At 51.1% G+C, this 18,900-nt stretch overlaps 1 protein-coding gene and 1 pseudogene across 1 annotated transcript in view; one reads left to right on the top strand and one right to left on the bottom strand.

The window, feature by feature from the left end:
* The window catches only part of MYO7A (myosin VIIA), an 81,815-nt gene that overhangs the window by 6,428 nt on the left and 56,487 nt on the right, over positions 1 to 18,900 (bottom strand). The window contains exons 31-42 of the mRNA XM_064288733.1: positions 18,703 to 18,820; positions 16,895 to 17,021; positions 15,522 to 15,691; positions 12,782 to 12,972; positions 11,989 to 12,113; positions 11,506 to 11,663; positions 10,369 to 10,522; positions 4,529 to 4,684; positions 3,910 to 4,015; positions 2,514 to 2,627; positions 1,365 to 1,452; positions 1,067 to 1,173 (exon numbers count right to left, since the gene is read on the bottom strand). Of these exons, the coding sequence (XP_064144803.1) occupies positions 1,067 to 1,173; positions 1,365 to 1,452; positions 2,514 to 2,627; positions 3,910 to 4,015; positions 4,529 to 4,684; positions 10,369 to 10,522; positions 11,506 to 11,663; positions 11,989 to 12,113; positions 12,782 to 12,972; positions 15,522 to 15,691; positions 16,895 to 17,021; positions 18,703 to 18,820 (1,614 nt within the window). The remainder of the gene's footprint in view (positions 1 to 1,066; positions 1,174 to 1,364; positions 1,453 to 2,513; positions 2,628 to 3,909; positions 4,016 to 4,528; positions 4,685 to 10,368; positions 10,523 to 11,505; positions 11,664 to 11,988; positions 12,114 to 12,781; positions 12,973 to 15,521; positions 15,692 to 16,894; positions 17,022 to 18,702; positions 18,821 to 18,900) is intronic.
* Positions 6,582 to 7,274, top strand: LOC104846855 (dolichyl-diphosphooligosaccharide--protein glycosyltransferase subunit STT3B-like; annotated as a pseudogene).

Genomic DNA, 18,900 nt, shown 5'->3' with positions numbered 1-18,900 from the left:
AGAGCGACTGAGGATGGAGAGTGGACCAAAAGGAGAGATAAAGTCTCTGAAGGGCCAGTGTTGCCCACAGGCCCCTGGAGCCTTCGGGCTGTCTTATCTACTATTTGAAGGGTAGGGAAACTGAGACTGACCTGAGGACATCTACTCACCCATCCATCTGCCCACCCACCAACCCACTTATCCACCCATCCATACCCATCCACCCACCCATCCCCCATTCATCTGTCCACCCACTGATCCATCTACCCATCCATCCACCCACCTACCCACCATCCATCCATGGTGTGGAGGTGGGAAGCAGGCACGAGGGAAAGGCAGATCCCAGGGTTGGATGACAGCAGTCCTCTGACTCCAGGCTAGGATTCTCTCTGCCATAGGAGCCACCATTCCTGCCTCCCTGGCCCCTCCCAACCTCCTGGCTTGGCTCTCCCACAGAATGGTGAGCAGGCTGTAGCCCAGGGAAGAGTACTGAGTCTGCAGTCACAAAGACCCTGAATCACACCCCAGGACCATCAGCTGTGTGATCTTAATTATATGACCTAACATCTCTGAGTCTCAGTTTCTCCCTCCATAAAATGGGAACAACATGCCTACTTCTTGGGGTTTGTTGAGAGGACAGAATGAGTAAAAAGTGCCAGACACATAATAGAAATGCAACATGTGAGCTTCCCTCCTACCTTCCTTCAGAGCCAGGCCTGTGGTAGAAATTGTTTATGAATCACAGAGGCCCTGGATACACCTCGTTAAAATACCAGAATCTTGAATTCAAAAAACAACCCTGCACTGAGGGAGGAACCAGAACAAGCAGAGATTTGGGAGCTCAGAAGAAGAAAAATCAAGCCTTTGAGGGCTGGACGGCTAGGAAAGAGAAGGACCTGAACTCGGGCCACTCCCTGGGGGCCCGGTGGTCTGGGAAGGATGAACATGATTCTGGGAATCTCTTTGAGGCCATCTTGTTACAGGCCCCTCACCTGGCAAGGGCAGCAGGACTCTGTTATCACAAAGTACAGCAGGGCTGGCAGCTGCAGGGGTGGCAACAGGAGCAGAGAGGCAGTGGGCAGCTCACCTGGTAATAGTGAAAGATGGAATCAGCCATGGGGTCCTTCCCTGGCACTGTGGTGGTCCACAGCTTCTTCATGAAGAACACCTGGTAGGTGAGCGAGGGCATGATTCCTGTGGCATAGGGCAGTTGATCACAAGGAGGTCCCAAAACAGAGAGGTGCCCATGCCCTTCCTAGCCCAGCACCAGCCTGGAGAAGGCCTGGCCTCGGTTCCCACCCAGGTGGACCTCACGCTATGGCCCCAAGCAAGCACCTGCCCTGCCCTGGGTCCCAGATGACCCCAGGACCCCGACCTCACGTTACCATCCTTGACTGGCCGCGCTTTCTTTATCCAGTCTGTCAGGTGTCGGACAAAGTCGAAGAAGAAGTCATTCTCAGGGACGCTGATGACCTAGGGACACGGCTGTTCTAGTCCATTCATTTTAGTTTAACAAATAGTGTGTTTTCCAATGTTCCCACCCAAGGTCTCCCTGGTGGCCCCTTCTCCAGAAAGACACTTAATCCCAGCCGGAAAGGGTTTCCCTGTATCAGCCCCACCCTCCTCCCATCTGTGCCTGTTGAGTGTCTCCATTCAGTCATTCAGCAAATGTCTACTGAACACTGCCCTAGCACAGGGACATGGCAGAGAGCAAGACCCAGCCCCTTCCTTGAAGCTGATGTTCTCGCAACCATGTCCGATTCCTCCCACAAGCTCTGGGCTCTCCTGGGTCCAGGATCACATTGAGGTCACCTTTGAGTCCCCTGTGCCTGGCACAAGGACAGGTGTGATGTGAGGAGACAGACGTGGATGGGCACGGAATTGTCAGAGACAAACAGGAGGGAGCATCTAATTCTGAGATGGTCAGAGAAGCCTTCTCATGGGGAGGGACTTTAAAGCTGGGCCTTTAAGACTTCCATGTGCAGAGACGTGGAGGGAGGGCCATGTGGGATGGTGGCAGAGGCATGAGCTTTGGAGTCAGACCCACCTGCATCTCAGTCCCTGCTGTGTGACCTTTGATAAATTACTTAACCTCTCTGAACTCTACCTAGTTTTGTGATGCATTAAATGGGGTTAATCATGCCTCCCTTCAAGGATTAGTTCAAGGGTTAATTGGCCCCAGGCATGGCAGCTGACAGACCAGTGAGAACAAAGTCTGGAAAGTACATGTGTGTGGGGGCAGGGTGAGGCACATGGCTCCAAACAGGGTCTGAGGACATGCTGTGCAATGCCTCAGAGGAGAGAGATTTCAGGGCAGCTGCTCCAAGTAAAGGGAGCCACGGTAGATGTGTAAGAAGGAGATGGGCACACTTAGGAGCTGTATACAAGCATGTCTCTCTGTCTCTTTCTCCTTCTCTCCTTCTTTCTCCCTCTCTCTTTCTTTCTCTCTCTCTCTCTTTATTTCTCCCCTCTCTCTCTTTTTCTCAGCCCTCCTCCTGCTCTCCCATAAGCTCCTCATAATAGACATTACCTACCTTGTCTGCAATTTTGACAAAGAGGCTGAACCCCTCGGAGGTCTTGAGGAGCAGCCGGGTGGCAATGTTCTGGCAGAAGTCCTTGGCCTTGGTGCTGGACTCCACCTCGAAGGCCTGAGAGGGATGGTGTTTGCTTGGTGCCAGCAGGCTTTCTCCTGGGCCTCTCATGCTCCCTGGCTGCGCCTTCCACTGGACCAAGCACCCTGACCCATGCAAGACACTCTCCCTCTGAGGGGCTTCCCTATGATCCAGCACTGGGCACAGCGTTTTAAGAAGACAGGAAAAAGCAACTCATGGCTGGGCCCTTCTCCCAAACAACACAAGTAGGACTTGGCCTTGGCCTCCTTGGGCCCTGGGTCTGGGCTGTACAAACTGGAGTGATGGTAGAGGCAAGGGGCACACACGAGAATGGGGTGATTGGAAGGAGGGTGCCTTGAGGAAAAGAAACAGCAGAATTCCAAAAAGGAAGAGGAGAAACAGCAGCTCAGACCGGGGTGGAGAGGGATTTGAGAGCCTGGGGAAGTTCAGATGGAAGGAGGAGGGAGAAGTGGAGGGACAGAAAAGGACTTTAGGTAATTTTTCTGTCTTTGTAAGTGGAATCCTACTGTGACATTTCTGAGTATCTCTGGCCCCTAGGGAAAACCTGGTGGACAGTGGTTAAGAGCTACAGCTGCTAACCAAAACATCAGCAGTTCAAATCCTCCAAGTGTTCCTTTGAAAGTGTATGGGGCAGTTCTACTCCGTCCTATAGGGTCGCTATGAATCTGAATTCGACAGCAATGGGTTTGGTTATTTTGGTCCTGGTCCCTAGACCAGTGAACTGCTTTTTCAAACTAAGTTTAGATGCTAGACTCATAAGCATCTGAATGAGATGCTATGCTGAGCTGGGGTGGAGGTAGAGATACACAAGAGAGCCTGACTATGTCTGCATAGCAGAAAAACAGGATCCTTTGGCAGAGGGTGCCAGGTGAGGGGCCTACAATCATGTCAGGTTAGGAGGCAGAGATGGGTCAGGGCCTATGCCTGCAGGAAAATGGGCTCAGGGTTATAGGAAGGCTCTGTGCTCGGAAACAGAACTGGGGATGGGGAGGGGGTGGCACCAGTGCAGAGCTCAGCTCAGAGGGAGAAAGGACTTTTCTTCACCACAGAGCCTCTCAAGGGAGGGAGGGAGAGAAAACCTTCTCAACAAAGCCGCCCAAAGAAGCAGGGGGTTGGATCAGGCACCCCACAGCACCCCTTGACCTGGGAAGTCTTTGGCCTCTTGGCTGGGCCCTGACTCCACTGAGGTGGCAAATGTAGGAGCGGCAGGGGAATGGTGTCAGGGCTGCCCCTGTGTCAGACAAGGGAGCCCAGGCCATCAGGGGCACCCACAAACCGAGGAGCCAGCGGACCTCACCTCATCAGTGTCATCAGGGAAGTAGACTTTGTGGAAAATCTGGGTGGTTTTGTGCTGGATGGCCTCCACTTCCACCAGGTGTGGGGGGTACTTCCGGGACCCATTTCTGAAACCAAGGGTTGGGGAGGCAGCAGACTCAGAAGCAGGTGGATTAGTGGGACCATGGGAAGCAGGGAACAGAGGGGACTTTGGAGACAGACAGACCCCAGTTTTAATCCTCATCCACCACTTCCTACCAGTCCCTTAAGCTTTCAGAGCCTTTTGCTGCTCATCTGTAAAACAGGGATAACACTACCCCCACATAGGGCTGTGGAGGGGACTGGGTGAAGTGAAGGGTGCAGGTGGGATTTGAAGAGTATAAAGTGCTGAGTGGGCTTCCGTTCTCCACCCCCGTCCACCACCAGACTTGAAAGTATCAGCCAAGCAGTTATGAGCAACCAGACTCTCAAACTGTGTCCAGAATGGGCTGGTGGACCCAGCAGTTTGGTATTCCAGAGAAAGGCCCCAACTGCTGTGTGGTCATGTCCTCATCCCCATCCCACAAACCTGTGTGGCTGAAAGTCCATCCCAGCACCTGCTCCCATGCCTTGTGCCCAGTGCCCTCGGAGGGACACTATACCTCAGGGCTTTCTGGAGCCGCTGCAGGCAGTCGATGGCTAGTGGGCAGTGCTTGCGGGACTGCAGGAAGCGCTGCACATGGGGCAGAAGGATGTTGCTTGGTGGGTAGAGGCCTGTGCACAGCCAGAGCAGCTCCCAGCCCCGCTCCTCGCTATACCTGCAGGAGGTGGAGGAGTGGCATCCAGCAGGCGGCAGCGATCATCAGCCAATCACAGGAACGTGTGCACCTCCACCCCAACCATCTCTGAGAACCCCCAGCAGGCCCACACACCCCTCTCTGCTCCATATCACGGCAGTGCATGCCTGCCCTGAACCCCACCATTGTTGGAGGTCCAAAGAGGACCCACCTCCTGACAGCCAGATCTAGTCAGTGCAGCTCAAAGTGTGGTCCTCCAACCTGCACCAGGCCACACAGAGATAAGGTTCTCATGCCAGAACAAATTACGAAGTATTCTGGGTCAGCTGAGATTTTTTTCATAGCAAGGCTTTCTCAATGAAGGAAGCAGTGCGTGATTTATATTCTGGGATAAACTCCTTAACTCATCAGCACTTGGAGTAGCATTGAGTTATTCCAGCTCCTGGGCTCCCCTGGGGCACTGCTCTGAGCTCTGTGGGCCATAATTTTTCTGTCCCTGGGTTTCCCTCCTCAGAATGATGCTCTTAGGGGGCAGAAGAAGGGGTGGCTCATGTCTGTCCTAACACCCAGCATGCAGCTGGGCATTGAGGGGTGCCAGTAAAGGTTTTCCTGAATTGAAATGAACCCAGGAGGGGGGCAGGAATAGGCAGAGCTCTGGGGACAATAGGCCCCCTTCCTAGATTCTTTTCATCAGACATGCTCTTGGCCTTGTTGCTTCTTAGCCACTCAGCCCTGCCTGTGCTGGCACCTCTTTGCTTCACAGCCATCCCTATGGACCACATGAACCTGGGCCTCCTGGGCCTGCAGCCACCAGCCCCAGGTCAGCTGCACCTGGGGTATCACCAGACTTCTGCTCTCATCTCCTCACTCCAGCCTAGCTCCTCACCCCCTGAGCTGGGCATAAATACCCTGGTGGGGCATGGCACATAAATGGTCAGTGCTACAGTTTAGGCATCATTACTGTGTTAAGGGAGCCCAGGGGAGGAAGCCATAGAGCCCTCTTGGCTTCAGGTAGGAAGTGGCATTTGAGCTCGGCTTTGAAGGATAAGGCAAATTCTGATACGCATATTATTAAGAAATGGCAGACTTCCTGGCTGCAGGCATAGCATGTACAAAATTTGGCTGTGTGAAAAGACCTGATGTATGGTTTTGTGTCTTTGCATTGCTGTAGGCTTATGCTTTCTTGCAGTATTTGAGACACCGATTAACAAAAAAGAGTTCCAGACCCTTTTCTTTTTGGGTGTATCATTAGCTGCAGGTGCTGTGTTTCTTAGTGTCACCTATTTGGCTTATACAGGTTACATTGCCCCATGGAGTGGCAGGTTTTAGTCATTGTGGGACACTGGGTATGCAAAAACACATTCCAATTATTGCATCAGTGTCTGAGCATCAACCTACGACTTGGGTGTCTTTCTCCCAGCAGGTCTATGGTTCCACATTAAAAATATGAATGATGAAAGAGTATTTGTTGCTCTGTATGCAATTAGTGCCGTCTACTTTGCTGGCGTGATGGTGCGGGTGATGTTGACCTTGACTCCACTTGTCTATATGCTGTCTCAAACTGCCTTCTCCAATGTTCCTGAGCAGTGTTTGGAGGGTGGGGGGGACACGAAAAGGGAGAACCCACCTGTGGAAGAGAGCAGTGATGAAAATGACAAAAGAAATCCAGGAAACTTGTGTGATAAGGCAGGTAAAGTGAGAAAACACGTAACTGAACAGGAAAAAACTGAAGAAGGATTAGGTCCTAACATAAAAAGCATCGTCACCATGTTGATGCTGGTGTCATTGATGATGTTTGCAGTCCACTGTACCTCGGTCACAGGCAATGCCTACTCCAGTCCAAGTGTGGTCCTAGTCTCTCATAATAATGACGGCACCAGGGATATCTTAGATGATTTTAGAGAAGCTCATTTTTTGCTAAAGCAAAATACTGATGTCTTGGTGGGACTATGGCTACCAGATAGCTGGAATGACTAATAGAACTACTTTGGTGGATAATAACACATGGAATAGCACACACATTGCACTGGTAGGAAAAGTTATATCTTCAAATGAAACAGCAGCCTACAAAATTATGAAGACTCTGGATGTAGATTATGTTTTGGTTATTTTTGGAGGTGTTATTGGCTCGTCTGGTGATGATATCAACAAGTTTCTTTGGATGGTTAGGATAGCTGAAGGAGAACATCCAAAAGACATTTGGGAAAGTGACTATTTCACCCCACAGGGAGAGTTCTGTGTAGACAAAGCAGGATCCCCCACTTTGTTGAATTGCCTTATGTATAAAATGTCAAACTACAGATTTGGAGAAATGTAGCTGGATTTTCGTACACCCCCAGGTTTTGACTGAACATGTAATGCTGAGATTGGAAACAAAGACATTAAATTCAGGCATTTAGAGGAAGCCATTACATCAGAACATTGGCTTTTTAGGATATATAATGTAAAAGCACCCAATAACAGGGAGACACTAGATCATAAACCTCGAGTCACCAACATTATCCCAAAACAGAAGTATTTGTCAAAGAAGACCATCAAAAAGAAGTGTGGCTACATTAAAAATCAGCTAGTTTTTAACACAGGCAAGAAAACATCTAAGAAGACTGTCTAAATACACTGTTCTGGTTCCTAACTTGAAGCAGTTGTCCTTGTGAGAACTGGTCTTTGCCTTTAGCTCCTGTCATGTTTTACAGCAACAGAGGGTACAGAATCATTGCTAGTCCAGGTTAATGTACAAAATTTTCTGACAATGCCTGATTAAAAAAATTAAAAAATGGGCTTATTGAAAAAAAAAAAATGACATCAAGGACATCATACATGAAGAAAGCAAGAGGTCATTAAAAAGACAGGAAAGAATATCAAAGACCAAAATGGGTGTCAGAAGAGACTCTGAAACTACCTTTCAACATAGAATAGCTAAAACAAAAGAAAGAAATGATAAAGTAAAAGAGCTGAACAGAAGATTTCAAAGGGCAACTCAAGAAGACAAAATAAACATTATAATGACATGTGCAAAGACCTGAAGTTACAAAACCAAAAGGGAAGAACACACTCAGCATTTCTCAAGCTGAAAGAACTGAAGAAAAAAATTCAAGCCTCAAGTTGCAATATTGAAGGATTCTATTGGGCAAAATATTGAACGACACAGGAAGCATCAAAACAAGATGGAAGGAATACACAGACTCACTGTACCAAAAAGAATTGGTCGACATTCATTCATTTCAGTAAATACCATATGATTAAGAACTGAAGGTACTGAAGGAAGAAGTTCAAGCTGCACTGAAGATATTGTTGAAAAACAAGTCTCCAGGGATTGCAGGGATTGATGGAATACCAACTGAGATGTTTCAACAAATGGATACAGCTCTGGGAGTGCTCACTCATCTATACTAAGAAATTTGGAAGACTGACTGGAAGAGATTCATATTTATGTCTATTCCAAAGATAGGTGATCCAACCGAATGCGGAAATTATCAAACAATATCACTAATATCACACGCAAGTAAAATTTTGCTGAAGATCATGCAAAAGTGGTTACAGCCGTACATCGACAGGAAACTGCCAGAAGTACAAGTTGGATTCAGAAAAGGGCGTGGAATGAGGGATATCATTGCTGAAGTCAGATGGATCACGGCTGAAAGCAGAGAATACCAGAAGGATGTTTACCTGTATTTTATTGACTTTGCAAAGGCATTAGACTGTGTGGATGATAACAGACTATGGATACCATTGGGAAAAATGGGAATTCCAGAACACTTAATTGTACTCATGAGGAACCTGTACCTAGGCCAAGAAGCAGCCATTCAGACAAAACAAGGGGATACTGCATGGTTTAAAGTCAGGAAAGGTGTGCATCAGGGTTGTGTCCTTTCACCATACCTACTCAATCTGTATGCCGAGCAAATAATATGAGAAGCTGGACTATATGAAGAAGAACGGGGCATCAGGATTGGAGGAAGACTCATTAACCACCTGCGTTATGCAGATGATACAACCTTGCTTGCTGAAAGTGAAGAGGACTTGAAGCACTTACTAATGAAGATCAGAGACCACAGCCTTCAGTATGGATTGCACCTCAACATAAAGAAAGCAAAAATCCTCACAACTGGACCAATAAACACCATCAAGATAAACAGAAAGAGAAAGGACTGATGTTGTCAAGGATTTCATTTTACTTGGATCCACAATCAACACCCATGGAAGCAGCAGCCAGGAAGTCAAACAATGCATTGCATTGGGCAAACCTACTGCAAAAGGCCTCTTTAAAGTGTTAGAGAGCAAAGGTGTCACTTTAAGGACGAAGGTACACCTGATCAAAGCCATGTTGTTTTTAATCACCTTGTATGCATGCAAAAGCTAGACAATGAATGAGGAAGACTGAAGAAGAATTGACGCCTTTGAGTTATGATGTTGGCGAAGAATGTTGAGTGTACCATGAACTGCCAAAAGAACAAACAAATCTGTCTTGGAAGAAGTACAACCAGAATGCTCCTTAGAAGTGAGGATGGTGAAAGTTCATCTACTTTGGACATTTATCAGGAAGGGCCAGTCCCTGGAGAAGGACATCATGCTTGGTAAAGTAAATGGTCAGTGGAAAAGAGGGAGACCCTCAAAGAGATGAATTGACACAGTGACTGCAACAATGGGCTCAAGCATAAAGACGATCGTGAAGATGGGGCAGGCCTGGGGCAGTGTTTCGTTTCTGTTGTACATAAGGGCACTGGGTCAGAGCTGACTTAACAGCACTTATCAACAACAACAACATGGTTTGAGGGTGGATTTGTGTAAGCGATGTAGTGAGTGACAAAACTGGGGAGGTGGCAGGGACTGGGGATAAGAGGAGAATCCATTGCCGTCTAGTCGATTCTGACTCATAGTTTCCAAGGTGCAGCTGGTGGATTCGAACTGCCAGCCTTTTGGTTAGCAGCCAACCTCTTAACCACTGCACCATCAGGGCTCCAGCAACCCTATAGGACAGAGTAGAACTGCCCCATAGGGTTTCCAAGGCTGTAATCTTTATGGAAGCAGACTACCACATCTTTCTTCCGCAGAACAGTTGGTGGGTTCAAACCGTCTACCTTTCATTTAGCTGTCAAGTGCTTAACCACTGCACCACCAGGGCTTCTTCATAAGGAGAGAGAGTGGAGTTTTTCTCAGGCTCTGAGGTGAGCATATGTGGGACTTCCCACTCCTTGGCCCAGGCTGACCCAGCATGGAGGAGAAGACGACACCCTCGGGGGCCCAATACTACCAGCCCATGGGAGTTTTCACCCAGAGCTTCTGACTGACATCCAGCTCGGCCTGAGCCAGAAATGGGATATTTGACCACAAGCTGACCCTATAGGCAGACAGTCCAGGTCTGGGCTGGGAAGTGGGTACCCAAGGGCTCAGTCAGGGAGCAGCAGGAATGTATGAAGACCAGGTAGAGGACCAAGGCTATTAATCCTAGAGAAGGACAGGCTCAAAGGGGTACAGTCACTACCTCTTGGTTCCTAGAGGGTCATCCTTGGGCCTGGAGGCAGAGGTGGGACACAAGGGCAGCTCCCTGCTCTGAGTGAGGAAGGACTTATCCCAGCTGCTACCTCAGCAGGGGTTGAGCTCCCCGCCCATCACAACAGGTGGGTGGGCTTTAAGATTCCCTTCAAGCTCTGAGCACTAGGGGGTAGGGGCCTGCCCCCTGCACCTGCCCACCACCCCCAGGTCACCTGATGTGGTTGTCGGTCAGCTGCTTCAGGATCTGCACGTACACCTCATCCTTGAGAGGCTCAGCCTTCAGGGCACCCTCAAAGATCTGGTCGGTGAGCTCGTTGACAGAGCGTGTCCTCTTGGATGGGTAGTCGCCCATGTACTTGAGCATAGGTGGAGGTTGTTAAGGAAGGGCTTATGGCCGAGTGGGGCGAGCACTGGCCTGGGAGATAGGAGGCCTCTCCGACAGGGTCTCCTGGCCTCCCCTGCAGTGTGTGGCCCTGGGCAAGTCCTTGGGCCTCAGGCTACGCATCTACATAATGGGCATGATCTGTCTGTCCTGCTTCCCATGCCCACTGCCCACCCTCTAACCCCAATTCCTCTGGCAAATTCCTTGCTGGCCACCCTGCCACATCCAAAGTCCTCACCACAGGGTGGACTTTCCAAAGAACAAATCTGACCATGCCACCCACTGCCCCGTGTCTCCTCCAGGCCTTGAGACACAGTTCAAGCTTCTTAACATGGCTTGGGAGCCCTTCCTTAGTCAATTCACTTCTTCAAATTATCCTTCTTGAACTCTATGCTGAATTGTTCTGTGCCCTAGAAACAGCCCTGCCCTCTTTGGCCTCAGGGCCTTTTTACGTGCTGTTCCCTTTGTCTAGGAACCCATCTCCCCTTTGCCTGGCTAAGCCCTACTGACCCTGCATGCCTCAGCCGCGATACCACTTCCTCCAGGAAGCCCTCCCTACCCCTCTCCAAGGCCGGGTCAGGTCACGGTACTCCCCCAGGCCCATCGCAGCACTGATCTTAGCCTTAAAATAGTGAGATCAGCATGCGTCCCTCCCAGCTGAGGCTCAAGAGGCCAGGGGCGGGGCCCGGCCCAGCACACTGAACAGTGAACATCTGTCAACGAATGACGGGGTCCAAGAGGCAATGCAGGAGGCAGCACTTAGCACACTGTACAGCGCCAGGTACATGGATGGAGTTACTCCATCAACATCCCCCACATCTGTCCAGGACCCAGCTGAGCCCCTCAGAAGGAAGGAGGGGTGTTTCAGACAAAAACCCTGGAGGCCAGAAGCTGGCCTGCCTGTCCTGGGGTCCCCCTCCCCGTGACCACCACCCTCCACTTCACTGTCCCCTGCAGGTGTGGATATCGAGGAAGGCCATGCAGGCCTCCTGTGAGAGCTCCTCGCTGCCCAGGATCTTCTTGAGCAGTGCCTGCTTAAGCGGCTCCGTCGTGTGGCTCCACAGCCGATCCTTGCCACGTGCCTTGGACACCATCACACGGCTCAGAGTGTGTTTGGGTGGGGGCCTGGCACAGCACAGGAACAGTCAGCATTGACCCCGACACTGGAGGCCCCAGGGATAAGCCCCCTGGTGGTAAGACATTCTCCTCACCCTTCCTCTAGTTCCATCTCCTCCAGGAAGTCCCTCCTCTCCTCTGCTCTTCCCACGGCCCACCCAGCATGCCCATCCCAACTCTGGGCATTCCGAATTCCCGCTGCCTGTTTTCTTGCCTGTCTCCCCACCAGGACTGCGTTGGTGAGGACAAGCCCCCCCACCACACCCATTGGAGAGGAGCCGAGGCCTGCAGCTCACTGTCCTGTGGCCCCTCCTCTCTGCAGGAGCCCCGTCACCTGAAGTAGTCGTAGGAGAACTCCTCCAACGTGTAAGGCTTGGCGCGCGCCTCGGGCTCCGCAGGTCGCAGCTGCAGGAGCCGGACGACATCCTGCCTCTGGTCAGGGGTCATGGTGACCAGCGCCTGGGGGCCGGGAGGCGGGAAGCTGAGGTCACTGTCCACCTGAAGCTACTGGGATCACCATGTAAAAGCCCAGGGCCTCTGGAAAGGGGCTGGGGGAGACTCTTCTCCATGGAGGACGAGGTAGACCCCATGCACCACTCAGACCCTGGGACCCTTTTCTGTTTGGAATCTCTTAAGTTACATGCTGGCTTCATGACCCTTCCCTAGGTGCCCTGTGGCTGAACCGGGCAGGTTGCACCAATCAGAAAGCCTGGACAAGGGCAGGAGGCTCTGGTGTCACCTAGGAAGCTGGGCTCTGAGTCCACAATGCTGTATTCAGAGGGACTCCAAGAAGAACCAGGGCCTGGCCTAGGCCTTCCCTTCCCAACCCTGCCCTCATTGTCCTTCCAGAGAGTGCCAGGTGATGCCCCCAGGCTAGTCTTCTCCCATCCAGAGCCCTGCCCCTGGGCACTGCCTCTTCTGAAGCAGTTTCTAGGCCACTCCCCACTCGGTAAAGGTTTAATAGCTGCCCCAACATTAAGCTGTGGTGCCATAAAACTCTCACTTGTGTCTGCAGAAGCTGCAAATCATTAATCTGGTATGAGTCCTCACTTCCTTTTGCAGATATGGAAAGAGGAAAAACAGGGTCCCAGGGAGCCCCCCATTCATCCCCAGCCTGGTCCACTTACCACAATCTCCCTCGGTGGCATGGTGACAGTGGGCATGACATACACACAATCAGTGGGGAAGTCCCCACGCTGCTTGGTCCTCTCATTGATGCCGTTGGCCCAGCCCGAGTTCATGACCTGTTCACCGGTGTCATGGTCCAGGATGATGAGGTCTCCCTTGGCAAAGCTAAGGAAGCCTGATTCCTCCCCCGCTGGGGGGTGGGGGCAAATGGGGCCACATGGGGGCAAAGAGAGAGGCTGAGTTGGAATATCTTTATTTGGGTTGACGACATATAAGCCTATACTCCCCATTAAAGAATCTGAGGCCCTGTCCCACTCATGTCTACCCTATCTCCACCTTCCCACAACCCTCCACAGGGCCACAAGAGTAGGCTACTTCCCTGCTCAAAACCCTTCCATGGCTCCCCATTGCCCTCAGGAGAAAGCCCACACTTCTTTTTGTGTGTGTGTGCTTTACGTGACCGTTTACAAATCAAGCCTGTCTCTCATAAAAAAGTTATACACACCCCGCTGAGCACTCCTAGCTACTCTCCCCTTAATGAGACAGCACATTCCTCCTCTCCACACTGTATTTCCTGCGTCCATTCAACCAGTTCCTGTTCCCCTCTTCCTTCTCATCTTGCCACCAGTCAGGAGTTGCCCACATAGTCTCATGTGTCTATTTGAGCCAAAAAACTCACTCCTCACCAGTATCAGTGGCTATCTTATAGTCCAGTCCAATCTCTATCTGGAGAGTTGGTTTCGGGAATGGTTTCAATCTTGGGCTCACAAAGGGTCTGGGGACCGTGACTGTCAGGGTCCCTCCAGTCTCAGACCATTAAAAAAAAAAAAAAGCCTCGCCTTTTTGTGAGAATTTGAAATCTGCATCCCACTGTGCTCCTGCTCCATTAGGGATTCTTTGTTGTGTTCTCTGTCAGGGCAGTGATCAGCGGTGGCCGGGAAAGCCCACACTTCTTGACGTGCCCATGAGGTCTGTTGTGACCTGGCTTTCCTGACTTCTTCCACCTCGTTTCTTGTGTTTCCTCCCTCACTTTACCTAAACCAAACTATTTGCAGGTCCCCAGACATGCCGGCTTTCTCTTGCCTCTTTGCTTTGTTCATGCTCTTCTCTGTGCCTCAATATACTCTGTTCAGACATCCCTTCCTCCCTGAGCCCCCAGGCTGCGCAGGGGCCTCTTCTCTGGGCACCTATAGCCTCTGGGCTTCCCAGGTCACTGGCTGGTCACAGGGGCTGTAACTGTGTTTCCACCTCCTCCCAACTGTGGGCAGGGCTGGAGTCTGTTTCATCTCTGTCTTTTCCATGACCCACCCTGGTCCACCAAGGAGATGCTCAACCAGGATACTTTTCATTGCTGTTATTATCTGAAGATGGTGACTGTTACGGGTTGAATTGTGTCCACCAAAAATATATGTTGAAATTCTGGCCATATGCTGTTATGATTTAAACATGAAATTAAATCAGCTGGCTTTGAATAGGGCAGATCACCTTCTGTAATGCAATCTTACTTAATGTAATCAATCGATCAGTTGACGTCTTACAGCATAGCATGGCCTCTAAACCTAATCAGCTCTGAGCTATAAAAAGAGCAGAACAGACACATACATCCTCACAGAGGAAGATGTGAGGATCGCCTACAAGCCAAGTGACCAAGGAACACCCTGGACTACTGACAGGAAAGAATCGACAAGACTAACACCCTGATTTAGACTTTTAGCTATCAGAACTGTGAGAAAATAAATGTCTGTTCTTTAAAGCCACCCATTTGTGGTATTTTGGTTATGGCAGTGCTAGGAAACTGAGACAGTGGGTACCTGGGGAACATGGAGGAGGAACTCATGATCTAACCTGGAGAAGGGACAGGAGATAGTATTTGAGGAACCAGCTTCTTGGCGAAAGCCTATGTGTGATCTTTCAGGCTGGACCACAGGCAATTACAAAGACCTTGCCTGGCAGGCCTGGGGGTAGGGGGCTGCCCTCCTCAACCAGACTTGGTGCATGGCGGGTGCATCACAGTCTTTGGAGTGAGTTGCAGTCAAAGACTCAGGCTCCCTGGCTGTCCAGTCTCTTACTGGTATCTGCATCCTTAGCTAGGCTCCTCCATTTGGAGGATCTTTATCAGGGCCCTTGGTCAAGGCCTCTTCCAGGTGCCTCTGTCAAGACCACCTTGTCTTGGGGCCTTGAAGCCATCACTCTCCACTCTGACTCAGTACTCAGAACTTTTCCATTCCAAGCCCTGTCCCCTTCCCTCCCCCGGCCCCTGGGTCCATAAAATGGCAGAAGCCTTTGTTCAGGGCTCCCTCAGCAGTGAGCAGATATCACCTGTCACCTGTCTTTGCTGATACATCTGGCCCTTGCCTGATGCCATTCCGTGGGGGAAATAGAACATTGGGGGAGCCAGCACCTTCTTTCTGGCCTCTTGCTTATGATTTCCTTTTGGCTTGTTGTCTTAATTCACCTGCCAACACCCAGCAAATCAGTTCTTGATGGTATTGAACAACCAGTGAGAATTAGCCCAGCAGAGAAAGAGAAGGAACAAGAGGGAGGGAGGGGATGATTCCTCACGGGGCACAGATTGAAGGCACAGAGTTTTGTTATTTGGTCTAGTTGGAGCCGGCTGTCTGGGAAAGGTAGGATAACAAGGCAATAGCAGCCTTGAATGCCAGGCCAAGGCGAAGACATGTAATCTGCCTAACACCCCAAGCTCTCAATGCCTGGCAGGCTGTGCCAGGGGCCACTCACCAGGGTTGGGGTTGTCCTGCAGGGCCACCACGTACTTAGACCTCTTCCGGAGCCCTTCCAAAAAGGTGACTACCAGGTCACGGATATCCTCAGCATTGTTGGAGGTGAAGGTGTACTCATCCCCCTTGATGGTGGCCAGTGTGAAGCTGGGGGCTGTCATTTTTGCTCCCCTGCAGGACCAACACGGAGAACAGGGCCCATCCAGGGTCAGTCCTGCCCAGCCCGAGTGAGACGCAGCACAGCCCAGGTCAGAGCAGCCCAGCAAGAGCAAGACACGGCACTCCCTGAAGGAGACCAAGGCCAGCCGAGTCAGACGCAGCCCGGCCAGAGAGAGGGCCCACCTAGCCCAGGTCAGCCATGTCTTGGCCAGAGTCAAATGTGGCCCAGCCAAAGTGAGGCCCAGCCTAACCCAGGATAGATGTGGCCCAGCCGGAGCAAGGCCTGGTCTACCCAGGATGAGACACAGTCGGACCAAGGTGAGACATGGCCCAAGCCAGGCATTTCTCAGCCAGTCAGACATGTCCAGAATGATCCCGGCCTGGCCCAGCCCACTTACCCTTTGCCTGGATGATTCCTACTCACCCTCAGGTCTTGGCCTAGATACCACCTCCTCCAAGAAACCCTCCCTACCCTCCCACAGCCTTCATCACACTGATCCCTGCTTTCAAATGGCCTGTTCCATGTCTGTCTCTCCTCTCAATTTAAGCTTCTAGAGGGTGGGGACCATCTTGTCACCACAGGCCCTGTCTGCCTGGCATGGGCCCAGTCAGAGCTGGACATGTCCCAACCCCGGCCCCCATCAGATATAGTCAGAGACACTCCTATAAGCCGAGGATTCAGGGGTAGGGCAGCACTGGTGGAAAGCCTGTCTGTCCAGGAACTTCAGATATGAGCTGGAACCCCCTTCACCATCCACCATCCCTCCTGTGTGCATCGCACTTCTCAGTTTACAAAGAGCTCTCCCATTGATTATTGCATCTATTCCCCACCGCTGTTATAGAAGGAAAGTATTCAGACCCTTATCTGAGGGATGAGGACATGGAGATGCCCCACCCAGGCCCCTGAATCCCAAGCCAAGCTCTGTTCACACACCTGTGACTGGTCCTTCTAACCACTCGCCCCATCTCAGACAAACTACTAATGTGCTATAAAGCCTTCCTGCTAGGAGGAAGATGCCTGTGAGGTCTGCCCAGTGTGGTACAAACTGCTCCATCACTGTGTGACCAGGACAGGCTAGTGCATGTCTTTGAGCCTTGGTGACATCCTGTGAGGTAGAGAAGCCCTCAAAGACCCCCATGACCTGCATGATAGCTCCCAAGACAGCCCTCTGCTTCCCCTTCTGTCTGCCTGTGTCTCCATTGCCCCTTCCTCACCTACTGCTGGACACGGCCATGATCTCGGGGAAGGACAGCTCCAGAAGTACCTGCTCCTGCTCATCCACAAAGTAGACGCCTGTCCAGTTGACTGCCACAATGACATCGTTCTTGGGGAGGCTGGGGCCTGGAGCAGAGACCAAAGACACGGGGAGGGTGGCCATCCCAGCTCCCAGGCCCTACTCTTCCCAATCCTCATAACCACCAGGGAGGCAGCCAGGGCTGAGAGTATACTGATTTCCGTTTTACAGATAGGGAAACTGAGAATCAAAGAGTATAGCATTCCTAAAAGCTGAAATCCAAGGTGCAGAAGAGAGTGTTGCAGTAGCAAACCTGGGTTTGAGTCCCAAGCCTTCCACTGGCCTTTGCACAGCTTTGGACAAGTCCTTCCTCCATGCTAAAGTGGGGTATGGAGAGAGGCTAGACTAACTGAGCCCCAAAGTTCCCTCCAGCCTTAATATCTGGGGACTCTGTGATGCCCAGCACCAGCACAGGGCCTGCACAGAGCTGGCTCCGGGGTACAGCTGAGCAAATGGCCTTTGTGGGTTTGCATCAGCCAGGCCCACTTCCAGCTTCACAGAGCCAGCCCAGCAGAGCTGGTCCTGCCCATTCTCTGAGCCACCCTCTTCTGTAACAGTAGGTGCTATAATGACCCAACTATTCATTCAAGTGCTCAGTCTAAGGCATCACTGACCACCTGTTACGTGCCAAGGCTCAAGACCAGACTCCCTTGGGTCTCAGCCCTGCTACAACAAAGTAGTGTGGAGACACTGTGGGTTAGGAGCCATTCCCTGTTCTGTGATGCCAACAGAAACTTGATTCTTTCCCAGGGGAAGCTGGTGCTAGTACCAACCTTGCCAGTGAATTCTGACTGGTCTGTGCCAAAAAGATGATCTGATTCCCATTGCCAGTAACTGGCTTAGAAAAGAGTCTGTGACCTAATTCTAGCCAATCAGAAGTGAAAGGAAATCTGCTAGATGAGAAAAGACTTCTGGGAAAACTTTCTTGGCTTTTAAAGAAGAACAGAGAAGAGATAGCTTCTTTTTTGCCTAGAGAAGTTTTTGTTTGAGGCTATGATGCCTGGAGCTGCTGCAGCCATCTTAGGACCATGAGGAGGGCTGCTGAGTTTTCTGTCACTTGCACCCAAAAAAACTTGACTGATAGGATGGTATTTGTGCTGAGGGGTTATATGAGACAGGATACATAAGGCACCCAGTGCCTTGTCTGGCCCAGGGCTAATGGTATTCGGCTCCTTTGCACTCATTTCCCTGCAGGTACTGCTTCCTCAGAAAACCCCTGTTGTGTTCCCATTGCCCATAAGCTCTGGACTACCACTCTTGAACAAAGCTGTCTGGTTGAGGCAGCCTTGGGGGCTGTAACAGAGCTGAACAAAACTCTATTCAGCCACATCCCTGACTGGGGCCACCCAACCCTGCCTGCACACCACCCATGACTGGGAGCTTACTCCTTCAAATGCAGGATGGCTTTGGCTCCTTGTATCAATTTGATACAGGCTGTTCTGTGTATGCTGACCCTAAGACTGAGCCTAATGTTGGGAGACCAGGCTTGGGCGGAAGGAGGAGGCGGGTCCTAGTCACCCATGCAGTCACTACCAGACTTCAGGGAGGCAGGACCACTCAGCGGTGTTGACCTGAAAAGACCAGGCAGCCCCTGCAGGCTAGGCCCTTGCTGACTGGGAAGTCTGGCTCAAGCCACTCCCCGCCTCCCTCTGCTGTAGGCTGGGGCCGTGGAGTAAGGGGGCTGGAGAAGGGCAGAGGGATACTGGAAGACAGGAGGGTGAGGGGTACCTGAGAATTTGTAAGCTTCATAAAACCTGGAGAAAAGCAGGGGCCACTTGAAGCGGGCATAATTGACCACGTCCTCTTTGACTTTCTGAGCATCAGTTCTCCTTTGAGCGTAAATCCCCTAGAGAAGGACAGGGGACACAAGATATGAACAAGCTCTGCCTGAAATCAGATGTCACTGCCCCCAAAATGTCCCTGTGC

Source organism: Loxodonta africana, chromosome 7, assembly GCF_030014295.1.
Source record: "Loxodonta africana isolate mLoxAfr1 chromosome 7, mLoxAfr1.hap2, whole genome shotgun sequence".
NCBI lineage: Eukaryota > Metazoa > Chordata > Mammalia > Proboscidea > Elephantidae > Loxodonta > Loxodonta africana.
The sequence above is the reverse complement of the archived record's forward strand: the minus strand, read 5'-3'. Positions and strand labels throughout refer to the sequence as shown.